Genomic DNA, 18,428 nt, shown 5'->3' with positions numbered 1-18,428 from the left:
CTGAACAACAATGATGACTTTTACCATAAGGATATCGAACATACAATAAGAATAACGACATATACAATAACAATGGTAATACTTAGAATATGAATGACACGACATTGAATAACAATGTCAAAGATACAATAACGAAACATAGAATAACAATAATGACTTTTAGAATATGAATGACAAGACATTGAATAACAATAACAAACATACAATAATAATAACATACATATATAATTCAGCAACGTTTGACATGCCACACTCCTTTGTTTATTAGGTTGTGCTAGAATTAAGAAATGATATATCTCATTTCATGATTTGTCGTTGAATAAAACCGCTGCTTCAATACTTTTAAAAGTAAGAGGTATCTCAGACGACAAACTCATCTTCGAACGTTGGCCCTTGGAATATCAAACGTTGTAACGTCGCATCGCAACGAAGACTTTCAGTAGGCAACTTCTGGGAAAATGCACGTTTTATCGCTGAATAAAATTTTTCTTCTTTTTTTTCATTTAGATGCGAATGAATTAAATTACGAGGGCGCAACCCGAGTGATATATTAATACGCATCTATACGAAAAACAATGATTTTATTCAGGAGCAAATCACTAAATGCATCTGTGTAGATATTTACCAAAAATCTGCCTGTTTTGTGTTGTTTCCTTTTCCAGCGCGCCGCTGTGATGTTTGACGTAATTCGTGAAAATTCTGTTACTGTTTTTGTGGACTAAACAGTCTGAGATGGCAATTTTCCCATCGTTTTAAATAAATTTGTGTGGGAAGTGCATTGGCATGTTTATAACAGATGTATATAAATTGGAAGATGATAAAATGATGTCGGTGGACCGTGATAATTTCTTTACTTTTTATATAGAGCCTATAAATAATTCTAGTAATATAAATTTCTTGTAATATACCATTTACCTGCGGATTTAGGAATCTCGAAATTCGTTCACAATTATTTCTGGTCATGTCGGTATAACATCTGGAAATTCTGCAACAATAACAATATTTATATATCAAAATATCCTTGTAATGTCTGCCATTTGTTTTTCATTCTTATTGAAATTTTCTTGAAATTCAGTTGATATTCTAAAAAATGTCATTCGTTGTAAAAGACTTACTGAAATACGCACATCCATCATGTGCTCAGTTATTTTTTTCCTTTATATATATATATAAATATATATATATTTGCAATCGTTCAAGCTTAGGATGTAAAAAATATCACAAGTGCAAAATGTGGATAAATGTTTCTTTATGTCAATGCGGTGTCAAAATCTCCCTTTTACCGCTAAGGTAACCATATGTTTGACCAGCAATTTTTTCTGCTCTTAAAAGTATCAAGTTCTAGCAAACGTCAAATAGGAATTAAGGGGAGCGGTAGTCTAGTGGATAAGGTGTCGGCCGTTCAATCCAAGGGTCGTGGGTTCGAGCCTCACTGGGGTCATGATCATGACTTCTCATATGATGCCAGTACTGGTTTTTCCAGGAAGCGGACTTGAGAGTGGCTCCAGTAAGCTTGAAGCTTTCACCATAATCGAGTTAAAACAAATAAGCATAAACTAAATAGGAATCTCTCTTCATATAATATCCTTAGTACCGTTTACATGATTATGTATTTCTACATTTATGTTGCGTATCTTCTTAACAACAAATTGTACATTACCCTTGGAAATTGTATCTGCTTGGAGGATCTATTTCTGAAAGAAAAAAATGCAATTATCAATAAAATATACATTTAAAAGTTACATCTATTATTTTATTCAGACTGATACATTGTTGCAGTTCTGCGACAAAGTTTGTCCTTCCGTATTATTTTCTGATAAAAGAAGGTGTAGTTCACGATGTTTTAAGCAACTTGTGAGATGTCCACTTAAAATTGCCATATGGTTTAGAAATTGTTTTCAACTTATCGCTATTTTCAGTTTTAGTCTTGCCGGTTTAATCAACAGGCTGCAAATGTAACAGACAAATCTTAGATTGGGACAAACGTACCACGCAGTTTTCTTGTCGACCATTCAACACGATCGGATATGTGACGGGCAAATTTATGTTCGGTACGTACACTGTAAAAAAATACCGTAAAATTTAATGGGTTTTACGGTTAAATAGTAACGGGTACAGACCGTAGTATATGATTACGGTATAAGACCGTTGGAACGGAGTGTATTCTGGGATAGCGCCATTATTGATTCGACTTTCAAACAGTTTGAAAAATGCACGTATGAATGGAAGAAACTATTTTAAGACACACATACTAGTGCATCTGTCTGGATTTTGATTGTCTAAAACAGTTCCGTTCAATGTTTACATCGAAAAATGCAGTATTTGTATGAGTAATGTAGATAAATGTGGACTCTGGTTCGTTCCAACTATATTCGTAACCATGTTGAAGGCACAGGCACCAGTATCGGACCTGGGACCAAAAAAATATGACTAGACTGATATAAAACCCTGTTTTCATCTTAGAAATGTCCAAAATGAAAAATAAATAGCGAAATATGAGCCCCCTTCAAATAATACATATGTCTGAGCTCTACATATGTGTAGACATATGTATTATTTTGAAGGGGGCTCATATTTCGCTATTTATTTTTCATTTTGGACATTTCTAAGATGAAAACAGGGTTTTATATCAGTCTAGTCATATTTTTTTGGTCCCAGGTCCGATACTGGTGCCTGTGGTTGAAGGTCGGCTAGACGTGGCTACTGTGAAAGAAAACAAATGTAGTACTTGCTCATGAGGACATTTTTAATGTTGCAGAGTATGTGCGTTAATAAACTGGAGGCAGCTTTGAAGAATTGTACTCTCAATAAACAAAACAAAACAAAAAAAAAAAAAAACAGCAACAACAACAACAAACAGACAACAAAGTTTGTGAAGTTCAAAAGTATGTTCACATCAACTTTTAATGTAATGATAAATTAAAGCAATATTCAGTTTGACCGTCACAATATAAAAGAAACTGTCGGATTAGTTCGACTAATTTACACAAAGAGTAAATGTTGGGATTCATAGATTGGTTGTTAAGCCACCTGAAATTCTTCAAGTTGAAGTTCAACCATGACTGATCTTAAAAAGCATTGTTGTCAGTATCAGTGCATATGCTCTAAGAGTATGAAAGGGGAAATGATGGTGGTTCTGTCGATGAGGGCGTCGTTGCTTATAAATGTCTTCAGTATTGGTGATATCAGTATGTTATAAGTTGAAAACTACCATGAATGGTCAGACACAAGTGTAAATTTTAATATTGCATGTTGTGAAATTTGTCGCTGGACAGGTTAACAGATTTCAAGTAATTTTAAGTTGAAAAACAGCAGAAGTGTATAGAGATATGTTCATATCAGGTGATCTGACTCCATTGAAAATGAAGTTTCAATGAGCCCGCAATGTGTTACAAGGGGATGCATATACAAAGGTGTTTACCAGGGATGGTATCATTCAGTGCACATATAAAATGAAAAAGTTGTTGTCCTCTCTTTTGAGGATGTTAAATGTTGAAGTTTACTTGGAAGCTGTTGATTTGAGAAGACACCAACTTGCGACCAAGTGTGAGCTCACCAACATGGCCAAGAAAACATTTGATTTGTTCGAATCGTTGCAACACTTCTTTGCGTTTTGAAGTTTAAACTAGTTCTATTTATTCTGGTTGTGAAAAATGTGAGATTAATTTGCACAAATCTAGTCAAAGAAAGACTTATTTATTGACTTATGAACTCTTGTTATACTTATTCTATACAAACCATTTAAATCAATAGTATATTATATACATGTAGTTCCTTTGCAACATAAGGTCATTTCGGAGAAAAAGTGATATTAATTTATGTAGAACTAGTCAAAGGAAGACTGATTGTATGAAGTACACTTATTATACTCATTCTCTTCAAAATATTCATAGTTTGTCTCTGTGCATTATTTTTTGATAACCCACAGAAGCTAGTAACATTTCACATGATCATGTATATTGGTCATTATCTGATGACAGACTTGTCTACTTTGTATTTGAAATTTCTTTTGTTAAAGGTATACAAGACCTGAATTGTTAAAACATTAAATTTAGCAAGTTTATACATATTAACAGTACTATACATTAGGTTAGAATTAATACACACTGCAAACATGTATAGCTAAAGACAGTATAAATTTGTACTACCATTAAAATTTGAAGTATATGATTGTAGTTCTACATGTACATATACTATAAAATTAATAAATATATATTAGGTTAAGTTATATACTTGATTGTAATCTTCTACATCTGAGCTTAATATCTAAAGTGAAAGACAGCTATCTTTTTTAATGTCTGAAGCCCATTGTGGGGTAACCCCATTAAATATGATTGGATATTTTAATGTTTGTTGGAAAATGACAAAACTACATAATCTAGATTTTGCTAATTTTGTTAAAAGTTAGGATGATCTTGTTCCATTTCTACTTAACACATGTACAATTTACTACAAAGCTACATCGTTTAATCTGTATATAATTTAATAAGTTATAAGTAAGACATGATACAGGTGTAAATGTCGGGTTGAATTTTTAAGCTCTAGCTCTATTTTCAAAGTTCATTTCATTTGGAACAACATGTAACAGATTATCATCTAAAATTTATTCCCTTTGTGAATTGTGTCACTAATACTTTTGAATGGAATACCTTCCTTTATTGAGTGTTGTAAAAGAAAAATACCTTTAGAAGCTTTCATTTGATATATGAAATTCTAACACGATCCGATTAATTTTCCTATTAAAAAAAAAAAGGCTGAAAAAAGTGATTTATTAATTCATTATACAAAAAATTCACTGTTCTGATGTCACAATCATTACATCATGGCGTCAAATGGCATAGCGGTGCACTAGAAAAGAAACCATCTGAACTCCAAACAATGATTTATTCTACGCCAAATCACTAAATGAGATATATTTTTTCTTAATTATATATTTTTTAAAATTCTAGAATTTTAATTACCGGTACTTTCAACCCGTATCATGCTGGACACAATTAATTCAGCGACTAGTGTAGATCATGACCAGCCTGCACATGTGTGCAGTCTGATCATGATATACAGTGTTTGTAATCAGTCTGTTAATGGTAGTGTCCAAATTGAAAGATAGACAAGTTCATTATGGAAATTTAGCAGGGTAAGGTTTAAAAGAGTTTAGAAAAATAATATACATGTATGTTTAACAGTTTTATTGCTTGAGCATATCAAATTGCCTAGAAAAGTCTGAAAAACAGGCAAGATTTAATGATGTAAGAATCATATTTGTATGTCAAGTCTTTTATTATAATTTCTTGTTAAATTTATATTCTTTTGTGAAGAACTTGCTATGCTTGCCTCACTACATGTACCATAAATACGGTATGAACAGTCAGGGTTGTAACTGCTTCAAGTTGTAATATGGCAGTTCATAACCCATTTGAGTTATTGCTTAATATACTTTCATAACTTGTTTTAGTTATCATAAAATATTACAAAGCCCTCCTGTGTTTAGCTAATTCCTCATTTTGAATGAGTCTAATGCAATTATTTCCTGAATCCTTGAATTTTTATCTTTCCAGCCATGCAGTAAATTTTTTTTACACAAGGATGATAAAGGTTTATAAAAGTTTTAAAGCTATAAAACTCTTAACATCCCTTTTATGCTTATCAGGTCATGATCAGACTAAAAGAGAATTTGATTAACCACAGTTTGCTACTAATTTTACTTTAAAGGTCACTTTGTGAATACAGCAAGAAGACTTCTTGAATAACTTACCTGAGTGAACCATATATTTATATGACTAATACAGGTTATAAAAGGCTTGAAAAGTAACTGAAATACTGTAGGTTACATAACTTAAAACAGTTACACCCCTGACTGATGAATACTTGTTAAAACACATGATATTTCAATTGTATGTTTAACCCTTAGCCTGCTGGCGGCAAGTGATTCTGCCTTTGCGACCAGTGCAGACCAAGGTCAGCCTGCACATCCGTGCAGTCTGATCATGGTCTGCACTGGTCGCTATTCAGTCAGTTTCTTTTTGGTAAGCACCCCTTTTAACAGTTAATGGTACTGTCCAAATTTAAAGATGGACAAGTTCATTATAGAAATTTAGCAGGGTAAGGGTTAATAGAGAAATTATAAGAAGGAGTTGTAAATTTACATGTACATTGTACTTTGTTACTGACCTGAAACATTGAGTGTGGAGAATTTTAACATTATTGATCAGTTTCAGTTGAAATTTTACACACCAAATTGTATAATCTGTTATGAGCCTAAAGTATAATTATAGGTACATAGATTTGTATCAAGAAATCTGCAAGAGTTCTGCAGCGGAAATATTGCACGACTTTAGGAGCGCCATATTATCCTGTGAAAAGGGGCCTCCGTGGCCGAGTGGTTAAGGTCGCTGACTTCAAATCACTTGCCCCTCATCGATGTGGGTTCGAGCCTAACTCGGGACGTTGGATTCTTCATGTGAGGAAGCCATCCAGCTGGCTTACGGAAGGTCGGTGGTTTTACCCAGGTGCCCGCTCGTGATAAAATAATGCACAGAGGGGCACCTGGGGTCTTCCTCCACCATTAAAAGCTGGAAAGTCACCATATGACCTATCATGTGTCGGTGCGATGTTAAATCGAACAAAACAAAATATCCTGTGAAAAAATGGGGGCAGGTTTCTTGATGTAAATCTAATAATCTTTTTATTACATCCATGTCTACACTTAAATAACTGCATAAATGAGTCGTATTTGTTATTAAGCCTGAGTGAGATTGAAAATTATTCTGGCAACAGAACTGTTTAAATGCGACGGCATGCACGAAATTTACATCACAAGTTACATCAGATATCCAATATAAAATTTGAGCGTCAATATGGAAAAAAAACATTGATGTTTCAGGTTCCAGTGATAATAGTTTTTAGCTCGACTATTCAAAGATAAGTAGAGCTATCCTACTCACCACGGCGTCTGCGTCAGCGTCCACACCTTGGTTAAGTTTTTCGTATCAGTCCACATTTTGACAAAGTCTTTTGAGATAAAGCTTTGAAACTTTCAGCACTTGTTAGTCACCACCATGTCCAGTTATAGTCAAGAGCACATAACTTCAGCAAGAATTTTGGCTGAATTATGGCCCCTTTTGCCTTAGAAATCATGGTTAAATTTTTCATACCAGTTCATATTTTGACAAAGTCTTTTGAGATAAAGCTTTGAAACTATCAACACTTGTTTACTATCACCATGTCCAGTTATAGGCAAGAGTACATAACTCCATCAAGGATTTTGGCTGAATTATGGCCCCTTTTGACTTAGAAATCTTGGCTAAGTATTTCGTACCAGTCCACATTTTGTCAAGTCTTTTAAAATAATGCGTTGAAACTTTCAACTCTTGTTTACCATCACCATGTCCAGTAAAAGGCCAGGAGTACATAACTCCATCAAGGATTTTTCCTGAATATGGCCCCTTTTGACTTAGAAATCTTGGTTAAGTTTTTCGTACCAGTTTATATTTTGTGTTAAGTGTTTTACATATGGCTTTGAAACTTTTATCACTTGTTCAGTATAATAGTCTCTATCTGTAGGCAAGAATACATAACTCTGTCATCTACTTTGGTTAAATTATGGCCATTTCTGCACTTTTAAATTGGTTCAGTTTTTCATACACATTGCCATTTAGTGCAAGACTTATCAAAATCCACAAATACAGGAACATCGTTTGTTTATTAATCCTCCGCCGTGGCGGAGGGATTATAGGAATGGTCTGCGTCCGTCCTTCCTTCTGTCTTTCCGTCCTTCCGTCCGTAACAAAATCGTGTCCGGTCCATATCTCCTAAACCCCTTGAAGGATTTTCATGAAACTTGGGTCAAATGATCACCTCATCAAGACGATGTGCAGAACCCATGAGTCAGCCTTGTCGGTTAAAGGTCAAGGTCACAACTCAAGGTCAAAGGTTTGAGCCTGCCATTTTGTGTCCGCTCTATATCTCCTAAACCCCATGAAGGAATTTTATAAAACTTGGGTCAAATGATCACCTCATCAAGACGATGTGCAGAACCCATGAGTCAGCCATGCCGGCTCAAGGTCAAGGTCTTCCATTTGGTGTCCACTCTGTGTCTCCTTAACCCCTTGAAGGATTTTCATCAAACTTGGGTCAAATGATCACCTCATCAAGAACTCATGAGTCAGCCATGTCAACTCAAGGTCAAGGTCACAACTGAAGGTCAAAGGTTTCAGCTCTGTATCTCCTAAACCCCTTGAAGGATTTTCATGAAACTTTGGTCAAATGATCACCTCATCAAGACGTTGTGCAGAATTCATGAGTCAGCCATGTCAGTTCAAGGTCACGGTCACAGTTAAAATCAAAGGTTTACCCTTAAACTATCCATAGCAGTGGCGGGGGATTTAGCTGTCGTTCAGACTGCCTTGTTCTATTTGTTTTCTTTTGTCTGAAAATTCTTGGTAATATTTTGACCTCTCTTTCAATCAATTCTTTGGATAATGGAGCGCGCTGTCATACGACAGCTCTTGTTTCATATAATTATGTAGTTTAAAAGCAAACTTTTTAACTTCTAGTGTAAATTACTAAATAGAAAAAATGAAATAAAAAACTTTTGTATATAAGTCTATGCGTTCCCTGTTATTGGTTCTAAATATCAGTCGATTTGTTGTAATACTTACATCAGGGGATGGCGGTGGACATTTCGTGTTCTACTATGAGCTCTTGTTCTATTGGCTTTGAGAAACTAGAATTCATGATGAGTTTGTTGAAATATTGTTCAGAATTTGAAATTTCATGTTCAGACTTTGAGTTCAAATGCTGGAATTACTGTTACAGTGTTTTAATGCCCCGACTGTAACTCTTCCATCCATAAAGGGATTTCGAAATAACTTGGCATAAATGTTCACCATAATGAGACGAAGTGTCGTGCGCAAAACCCAGACCCCTAGCTCCAAGGTCAAGGTCACACTTAGAGGTCAAATGTTAACATGGTCTGTTTCATGTCTGGTCCATAACTCTGCCATCCATGAAGAGATTTTGAAAGAACTTGGCATAAATGTTTACCATAATGAGACGACATGTCATGCGCAAGACCGAGACCCCTAGCATCAAGGTCAAGGTCACACTTACAAGTCAAAGGTTCACCGTACTGAGACAACATGTCGTGAGCAAGACACAGACCCCTACCTCCAAGGTCAAGGTCACACATAAGAGGTTATAGGTTAACATGATCTGTTTCTTGTTCGGTCCATAACTCTGCCATTGATGTAGGGATTTTGAAATTACTTGGCATAAATGTTCCCTATAGAGATGAGGTGCCATGTGCAAGACGCAGACCCCTAGCTCCAAGGTCAAGGTTACACTTGGAAGTCAAAGGTGTTTCTTGTCTGGTCCATAACTCTGCCATTTATCAAGGGATTTGAAAATAATCTGACACAAATGTAAACCATATTGAGAAGATGTGTCACATTTTTGACCGAAGTCTCTTAGGTCAGGTCACAAAATGATATGTGATTTTTTTGTGAATACAACTGTGGCATTCTTGGGCCTACTTTGGGAGCATTTGTCACCAATAGTGACAGCTCTAGTTAAGACTGACATTGTTTCTGGACAGAACTTTAATATTTTGCTATATGATTTAAGTATCATATTCTTGTGACCAAAATTTGGTATGTTTCTTAAGATGTATGTATCTAATTAAGTATATGTTGAAGTAAATATTTTTTTTATTATTCTAACTAAATAAAACATCAAATTTTATGTTCCAACATAGCAATATACATGTATGTTCTTTTTCTTTGATTATTGTATTTGTTATTATGTCATATGCTCTAAATGAGCAGTGGCTTTGAAATAAAAATCTTGAAGTCTTAAAAAAATCTTGAAATTGATTATTTTATTATGTCTAAGTAATATGTTCATTAAACTCTTTGTCCGCCAACCATTTTTCACTGACTTCAGCATGTTTTGTCTAGTTAGCTTGACTATTCAAAGTATACAGAGCTATCCTACTCGACCCGGCGTTGGCATTCTTTTGCATCCGCACTTTGGTTAAAGATTTGATGCACTTTTACTTTATCTCTGTAATTACTTGATGGATTTGTTTCAAACTTAAAATAGTTATTCCTCATCATTCCCCTTTTTAAATAGAATTTCAGGTTAAGTTTTGATGCACTTTTATTCTATCTCATTTATTACTAAATGGATTTGATTTAAACTTAAAATAGTTGTTCTACCTTATCACCCACATCATAAAACACAAGGTCCATTACTCTGATATCAATGTTTCATGAATTGTGCCCTATTTTACTTAGAATTTCAGGATAGAGTTTTCATACACTTTCACTCATATCTCGGTAAATAGATTTGATTAAAACTGTAAATAGTTATTCAACATCACTCACGGCATTTACAAAAGTGACATAACTCTTGCACAAATAGTTCGTGAATTATCCCCCTTTTTACTTAGAATTTCAGGTTAAAGTTTTGAAGCACTTTCACTCTGTCTCAGTTATTACCTAATGGATTTGATTCAGACTTGAAATATTTATTCCACCTTATCATCTACAAAGTCCATAACTCTGGTACCAATATTTCATGAATATTGTCCCCTTTTAGTTAGACATTTAGGTTAATTTTGATGCATTTTCACTATATCTCAATTACTGCGGGAACCGTTATTTTACATTTTTACGGGCAAAGTCCCGGCAGTTTTTTTCCGGGACAGGACCGTATCCTTACGGGGAGACTGTAACTTTTGGGTACCGTAGTAACTACTACAGTATTGCCCGTTATTTATGATTTATGATTTTTACGGGCAAAGTCCCGGCAGCTGGTTTCCAGGACAAGACCGTATATTTACGGGGAGACTGTAACTTTTGGGTACCGTAGTAACTACAGTATTGCCCGTTATTAATACTGTTACTGTTGACCCGTACAGTTACGGAACTGTCCTGGAAACCAGCTGCCGGGACTTTTCCCGTAATATTTTACGGTATTTTTTTACAGTGTATCGAGTACTTTTAGTCTCGTTGGCCATTTACCACAGCGCGTATGCAGCAGACAAACCTGTGATTAATACACACTGACCTCGTAGATTTCTTACCAGCCATTCAAAGGGTCTGTGACTATGGAAAGGGAAATCCGCCACTTCACACATTATAGTAGTTGATATTTCAATATGCCAATTCATTTCCCATGTTGCTGTTTAGAAGTGCATTATCCCTATTTATATGTCAATTGTGATATTTTCATTATAGCACTACTTTAAATGAAAATTAAAATGATTCTTATAATTCAGTCATGAGAATTCATATGCAGATATTTTAATAATAATTAAGTATTCAATTTGCTAACTATGCCATCAATGTGAAAACCGTAGGGTCAAAATTAATTTAAAGGACTTTAAATGCAATTATTTTAATTATTAATAAGAACTTAGTTTATACTAATTTATTTATTCTCGATTGCCAAACAAGTTCTTACAACTTATATTAATGGCTCTCGGGACTCATTCCCGATGGAACCAACCTCTAAGAGCAGAGAGAGAGGCAATGTGGAATTAAAGTGTCTTGCCTAAGGACACTACCGCCAAGGCAGTGGTCGGAATCGAACCCGAGACCCTTCAATCTCAAGGCGGACGCGTTACACACATAAGAACTTATTTTGCTAACTTCGTCATTTTAAGTATGACAACAACTGAAGTAACACGGTTTGGTTTATATCTATTATTTCTATAGAAATAAATAGATTCAGGTAAGTTTAGTCAGTCTGTACGGTCTGTAGACTTGCTATATGGACCGTATAACGGTAAATTTTGTCGCATTTTTTCGAAATTTTTATCAATTTCATTTTATTATAAAAGGCGTTAGGAACAAGATATCAAATTGAAATTCCCTTTAATAAGTAGTTGGAACTATCATTTAAACGAATATGAAAATCATTTTCCCCCGACGGAAACGCCGTCGGGAACATTTGCTGAGCTTTGGCAGTTTTGGCTTGTAAAATATCAGCCGTAATATAAGGAAAACGTGCTTATATAATCTATTTATTAGGCGTTAAATAAAAACTTAAAACTTATTTTTATGAAAAATATAATATCTGAAAGGTTGTAACAAAAAAACATCTGTTCGTCCGTCTGTACGAAATTTAGGATAAAAGCTGTATTTCCGCACTTTTCCGTACGGAAATATTCCGTGTTTTTCATTAACTTCATTATTGTAGAATGTTCCAACACAAGATATTTTAATGAAATAATTTTTATAAATTAAGCCTAAACATTGTTTAGAAAGATATGTAATTTGTATATATTTACCATCGAACCGTCTCAAAATGTACAATTTTTCTTGAAAATATGCATACTTCATATATTAAAAGGGATAGACCTTGTCGGAAGAGTCATATCTTCATAACCTTATGTCCGATTTCAATAAATGATACCTTGTTGCAAAGGGCAAGCCAGGAGCTGGAGGAAGCAGGCCAAAAATGAACTTTTCAGAGCAGTTAAGGCAGTCCAGTGACACCATTTGAGCAATTCTCACGGCTTTCCTGTTCGGGCCAGCTTAGTCTTGGCCAGCACCATATCGCATAAAACAAGTTTGGTCACATTCTAAGACCTGTCCTGAACCCTGATGGCATCAAATGGACTTGTAAATAGTTTGGATGGAAAGATTAGATATCTACCAACATATCCATATAGGTAGGTATCCGAGATGTAGGGACTCGAACAAAAGTCAAAATCTAACATAGTGTCAATATCAACTGAAATTCCGTACTTCCATGTATTACTCTCCTGACACCCATGGCCGACTCAGGTACTCGAACATCGTGTTACTTTGTAGCCAGGACCCATACCTAGTCGGCGATGCATAAAACTGGTACATGTTTTGGCCAAACGGGATTCAACTGGGTCCAAAGCCTTCCAGACATGTAAAAAGCCGTATTTTCTATGTTGGAGGCATATCTTGTAGCCATATATAGCATGCCCCGACCTCTAGGGCTATCCTAGGTACTAAACATGGTTTAAATCGATAGCCAGGACATACACCTATACAACCATGAAGGATATATGTATATTTCTTTGGCATAAAGGCTCGAATCCGGTTTAGTCATGGTCAAAATACGAAGCTAGAAGACAAAACGGTGTCCTTATTCGACCCCAACATACCTACACGACCATGTATGATACATGTGTATATCATGGTCATAGGGGTTCGAACCGGGTTTAAAGCCTTTCAGACATGGTCAAAATTGACATAATTCCTAAATTTGAACACTTCCCGGTGACCTTAAATGGCCTTCCTTGACCCTTATGGGTACGTCAGATACTCAAACTTAGTCTCATTCGATAGCCAGGACTCTTACTATATGACCATGTACTTTATATGTATATTTCTTTGGTATAGGGGCTCGAACCCGGTCGATAACCTTTTAGACATGGTCAAATACGAAGTTAGTGTTCTTATACGACCCGCCCCGACCCCTAGGGCTATCTTATGTACTCGAACATGGTGTCAATCGATAGCCAGGATCCACAACTACACATCATTGTATGATATGTATATGATTTGGTGATAAAGGGTCGAACTTTATTGACATTCTTTCCGACTCGGTCAAAATAGGCAGACTTTCTAAGTTCGAACACTACCTTGTGACCTTGTACGACCTGCCCTGACCCCTCGGGCTATCCTAGGTACCCGAACAGGGTCTCAATCCTTAGCTAGGACCTAAGTCTACAAGACAATGTATGATACCTGTATATATCATGGTCATCGGGGTTCGAGCCGGGTCCAAACCCTTTCAGACATGGTAAAAAAATGCGTATTTTCGTCGCTGTGTTTTTCACGAGGTGAAAATGGACGTTGCACCGAAGAGGGAGCAGTTTATTATTATACGGCGATCTCTGTCGCAATAATGCGGACTGGTTCTCGGCTTCGTTTTATAACGTCAAAATTATTATGAGAACAATCTTATTTTGTTGCAGTCATTATTATGAGGACGATTATGTGTTTGATAAGCTGTTCGTTTTTATTAGACACATAAATAAAATCTTATCTATGCCTCCGTTTTTTAAAGTACTGTTGATGTATTTAAATATAAACAATGTTTTGAAAACAACAAAAATGTAACAAGAAATTGAATTTTGCAATTGTAAACAATCAACTCAATTTAAATTAAAATATTTGCATTTGAAATTTTTTGATTAATTATAACTGAAACATTTTAATACATGTATTTCATTAAAATAAACACTGACTAGTGTCATTATTAAAATGATATAATGTTAATGTACATACAAATAGGGATAATGCACTTATAAAAACCAACATGGGGAATGAATTGGCATATTGAAATATCAACTAATAAAATGTGTTAAATGGCGGATATCCCCTTCCATATGTGACAGACAAATTTATGTTCGGTACACACTTACCACTCAGTTTTCTTGCCGGACCATTCAACACATTGGATATGTGACAGACGGAACCAGCCTTCTTGGGTAAATCATATATCACCTTGTTCCGACCAGCTTCCCAACTCATGTGTCCTGCAAGTTAAACTACATTTGAGATATCTACACATCAAAGTTAAATGCAGCATTGCTAACGTCTGTGTGAGAAGTGGGGTGGGCGGGAGTGGGGGCGTAGGCTTATCCAACACTTTAATGTTTCATCTTGTAGTGATAAAAAAAAAATTTGAATCTGCCTATCGGTTTGATGTATTTTTGAACTAGCAATACTATTCGCCAAAGAAAATCACAGTAAGGCATACGTTTGTTATCTCGACTGTAAGCAAGCTTTCGACAGGGTATGGCACGACGGTTTATTGTTCAAAATGCATGAAAGTGAAATCAACTCCTTAACTTTGAGATGCTTTATTAACATGTACTCAAATACGCGCAGTTGTGTACGTAACCAGTCATTCATTTCAGACTGGTTCGAAATAAAACAAGGAACCAGACAGGGTGGGAAGAGCTCTCCTATGCTCTACCTCCTATACATCAATGGACTCATTTTGGAACTTGAACAATCAAAGCTTGGATTTTGCATGTATAATATGAATATTAGCAGCCCAACTGTCGCAGATGACATGGTACTTGTATCGCTTTCGAAACATGGCCTTGATGAAATGATTGATATTTGTTACCGTTACTAAACTAATTGGCGATTTGAGTATAATGCTACTAGATTTGCCGTTGTGGTTTACAACGAGTCAAAGACAGAATTTGAGAATTCTACTAGAAATTGGTCAGTTGGTACAAAATCAATAAAAGAGGATACCGAATATGTGCATCTTGGTAAAACACTTAATAAATACTCACTCTTAAACGATAACATTCACAACGCTAGCACTAAGCTTCGGGGAACTCTACTTAGTATATTACTAATAGCGGGATTGATAATGGAGACGACCTAAACCCAATGACCCTATCAAAGATATATAAATCAATAGTACAGCCTAAAGCATTGTACGGTTGTGAATTATGGAATTACATGACTAATTCTATAACATTGATTCTTGAACGTGCTCATCGTTTTTGTGTTAAATATATACAAAGACTACCGCTGCATGCAAATAATGACATAGCTCTGTTTTCCCTTGGATTGCATTCCATAACAACAACAATAGACTATAAAAAGCTGCAATTTCTAGCTTTGTAGGTTACCTGGTAGATACTTAGCAAGACAGATTTTTTATACATAGGCTATTTCGGTATACCAATTGTACAGAAAGACAGTGCTTAGGGTTTATGCCAGATATATTTAAAATCCTGTAAAAATATGATTTGATAAGTTATATGAATATTCTCCTAGAAACCTCATATTTTCCGAGCAAAGGAGCATGGAAGTCAGTATTACAGCGTTCCGTTTTCCAGCATGAGCAAGAGAAACGCTTTGGAAACCTGTGCCAGCTTATAACAGTTGAACAGTGTATAAACATTTTTGATGTGAAAGGTCCATGTATTTTCTGGGCAATTAGTAGGAAATACCCAACAACAAAAACATATTGCTTTACGGCTACTAAAATACTTAATAAATTGTTTTCATTTAATAAAACGGAGAGGTGCAAAAAATGCAATTTTACTGTGGACAATTCTACAATACACTTAATACTGTTTTGCCCATGAAATGAGACAGTCCGTTCATGCCTATGGTCAAATCTTATCGCAGTCTGTGGTGTACATTCTTTTAAGACGTTCATTTCGAAATCACCTCTGAATCAAATCGTAGACTTACTGGCTGGTTTATATTGTACCGATAATGATATAATCATATTAGATGTGATAAAAGCATGCCATAAAATGATAGTTTAAAAAGTCACTGTTTTACTCGTCTATGTATTGTTCAAATGCTGGATTTGCGGAAAAGACTTAATGAAATTTGTAAGTTTATATGTATGTATATATATGTGTGTGTATATATGTATATATGTGTGTGTGTGTGTTTGTGTGTGTGTGTGTGTGTGTGTGTGTGTGTGTGTGTGTGTGTACATATGTATGTAAGAATGCGATTATGAATCAGTTGAAGGCTGTCTATTGATTACCCTTTTCTTTTGCCTTGAATTTCGTTTCGACAAGGCATGAATAGAAGGGTGATATCCATCCATATGTTGTTAATGCCAAATTTTAACAAGATTGCGTCATATAGTCTACATATAGTTAAGTATATGTGCACATAGTACTTGTAATTGATATTGTATGCACAGAAACAATTCCTGGTCATTTTAATATCGGCTGTTTTTTATCTTTGAAACAAAGTTGTACTTGTTTGTATCTTGTCATGTTAATGCTCTTTGTGTATATATTTGTATTTAGTTTACTTATTTGTATTGATTATTGTTTGAATACTTTTGCCATGATGCTCTCCTATCTGTGGAGGTAATAAAGAATATATCCTCTGTATATATTTCCTTTCCAAAAAAAAGTAAGTTAAGAGGGAGATATGGAGAAATTAATGTATCGCAAGGAACAAAATGATTCGTTGATTGGGATATTTTTTACAGAAAGGAGACTTGCGACTTCGTTTTGATGACACCATTCGCATGCTACCGATGATTTCACGATACTCTTTGTTTCATTTGTTATTTCGAAGTTTCCTAGAGTATCACATTTTCAGAGACATATATATCCAAAAACACCGCTCTTTCAGTGTTACTTGTTTGGGCCTAGATTTCAAAAGAATGCCACACATACATATTCATACATACTGAAACGCAGCAGATGCTATTGAGAAAGAAAAAACAGATCAAGACTCTTTATAGTTGGACTACTTGTGTAAAAAATTTGGTTTACACTTAATTTGGTCACAGTAGTGATTAGCCTCAAAGAACTTGGATATAGTCATGGAATTAACAGATCATTTCGAAAGTGTTAAAATTACCTCCATGCCAAAAGATCCATTTGAACTCGATTTTGTTCAAGCCTTCGGGGATGTTTACTGTAGCTGCATATTTTGTGTTAGTATGACGGATGGCTATGACGCCCTTTGTCGGATCCCAGGATCCTAGTTCGGGTATATTCCCGACAATAGCCGCCCAGTCACAGATATCACTGGCTGATGTTACAGTAAAAATAACTGTGATCTGAAAAACGAGAATATTGAATTTTAATGGACATCCCTACAGGCTGTAGACGTTTTTATCGAAATAAATTAAGTAATCGCAAAGATTTTTTGATTTTTTTTGGTAACTGCGGTAATTTATACCTGTAAATAAAACACCGGTACAAAGTGATTCAATGAGTTTCGGTATATTTTCTGGTTCTTTTGGGATCATGGAAACTAAATTTGCTGGCTCTATGGTTTGACATTTAAAAATCAACTGATTGTTACGCATTCCGTGTAGGGTTATGGTACGATATCTGTTTTTATGTTTCTCAGTACATTCAGTCGGAATAATGAACAGAAATTATCAATTAATAAGCATATGTAGGGCACATTTTGTTAACGAATTTTTCTTATTTGCCATTAATAATGTATACGATCTTGAACGATATTGTAATACATGCACCAAAAATCTTATTTGTGTCGATGCCGCTGTCATATCATACGATGGGAATTACCATCGCATCGTATTTTCTGTTTGGCTGTTTGCACCGTATTATCGTACTTACAAATCTACAGGGCTAACTGCCGAAACAAGGATGGCCCCAACGGTACACGGGCATATTTGCTTTTGCTAATTTTAACAAAATTTTGTAAGTAGAATTTTCTGATTAAAAGTGTTATATTCACGTTGAATATAGAAACAAAATTACCATTTCTAACTGCTCTTAATACAATCTCAGTTTCCTTATGGAATAACGTCACACCGTGTGAACCAGACGGTGCCAGTTCTCCGATACGTAGTTGTATAAGTAGATATATCTGTATTTTTGTTAGTTATCCATCTCTTGCAGTTTACTTTACAGACATCCGCTAGTCTGTGTGCAGGGTAAACGTTGCCAAGCGAAT

The 18,428-nt window shown here is 35.2% G+C and overlaps 1 protein-coding gene and 1 long non-coding RNA gene across 3 annotated transcripts in view; one reads left to right on the top strand and one right to left on the bottom strand.

The window, feature by feature from the left end:
- The window catches only part of LOC123524542 (uncharacterized), a 22,876-nt gene extending 4,448 nt beyond the window's left edge, over nucleotides 1-18,428 (bottom strand). For both annotated transcript variants that reach the window (XM_045302815.2, XM_045302814.2), the window contains exons 1-5: nucleotides 18,233-18,428; nucleotides 17,358-17,559; nucleotides 14,411-14,524; nucleotides 1,661-1,694; nucleotides 916-985 (exon numbers count right to left, since the gene is read on the bottom strand). In XM_045302815.2, coding sequence (XP_045158750.2) covers nucleotides 916-985; nucleotides 1,661-1,694; nucleotides 14,411-14,524; nucleotides 17,358-17,559; nucleotides 18,233-18,235 — 423 coding nt within the window. In that variant the 5' untranslated portion in view covers nucleotides 18,236-18,428. The remainder of the gene's footprint in view (nucleotides 1-915; nucleotides 986-1,660; nucleotides 1,695-14,410; nucleotides 14,525-17,357; nucleotides 17,560-18,232) is intronic.
- On the top strand, nucleotides 2,072-2,838 carry LOC123566476 (uncharacterized). The gene is made up of 2 exons (XR_006689436.2): nucleotides 2,072-2,355; nucleotides 2,759-2,838. It is a non-coding gene; the product is annotated as an uncharacterized LOC123566476 (long non-coding RNA).

This window comes from Mercenaria mercenaria, chromosome 3, assembly GCF_021730395.1.
Source record: "Mercenaria mercenaria strain notata chromosome 3, MADL_Memer_1, whole genome shotgun sequence".
Taxonomy (NCBI): Eukaryota; Metazoa; Mollusca; class Bivalvia; order Venerida; family Veneridae; genus Mercenaria; species Mercenaria mercenaria.
Note: the sequence above shows the minus strand (reverse complement) of the source record. Positions and strands in the feature narration are given on the sequence as shown.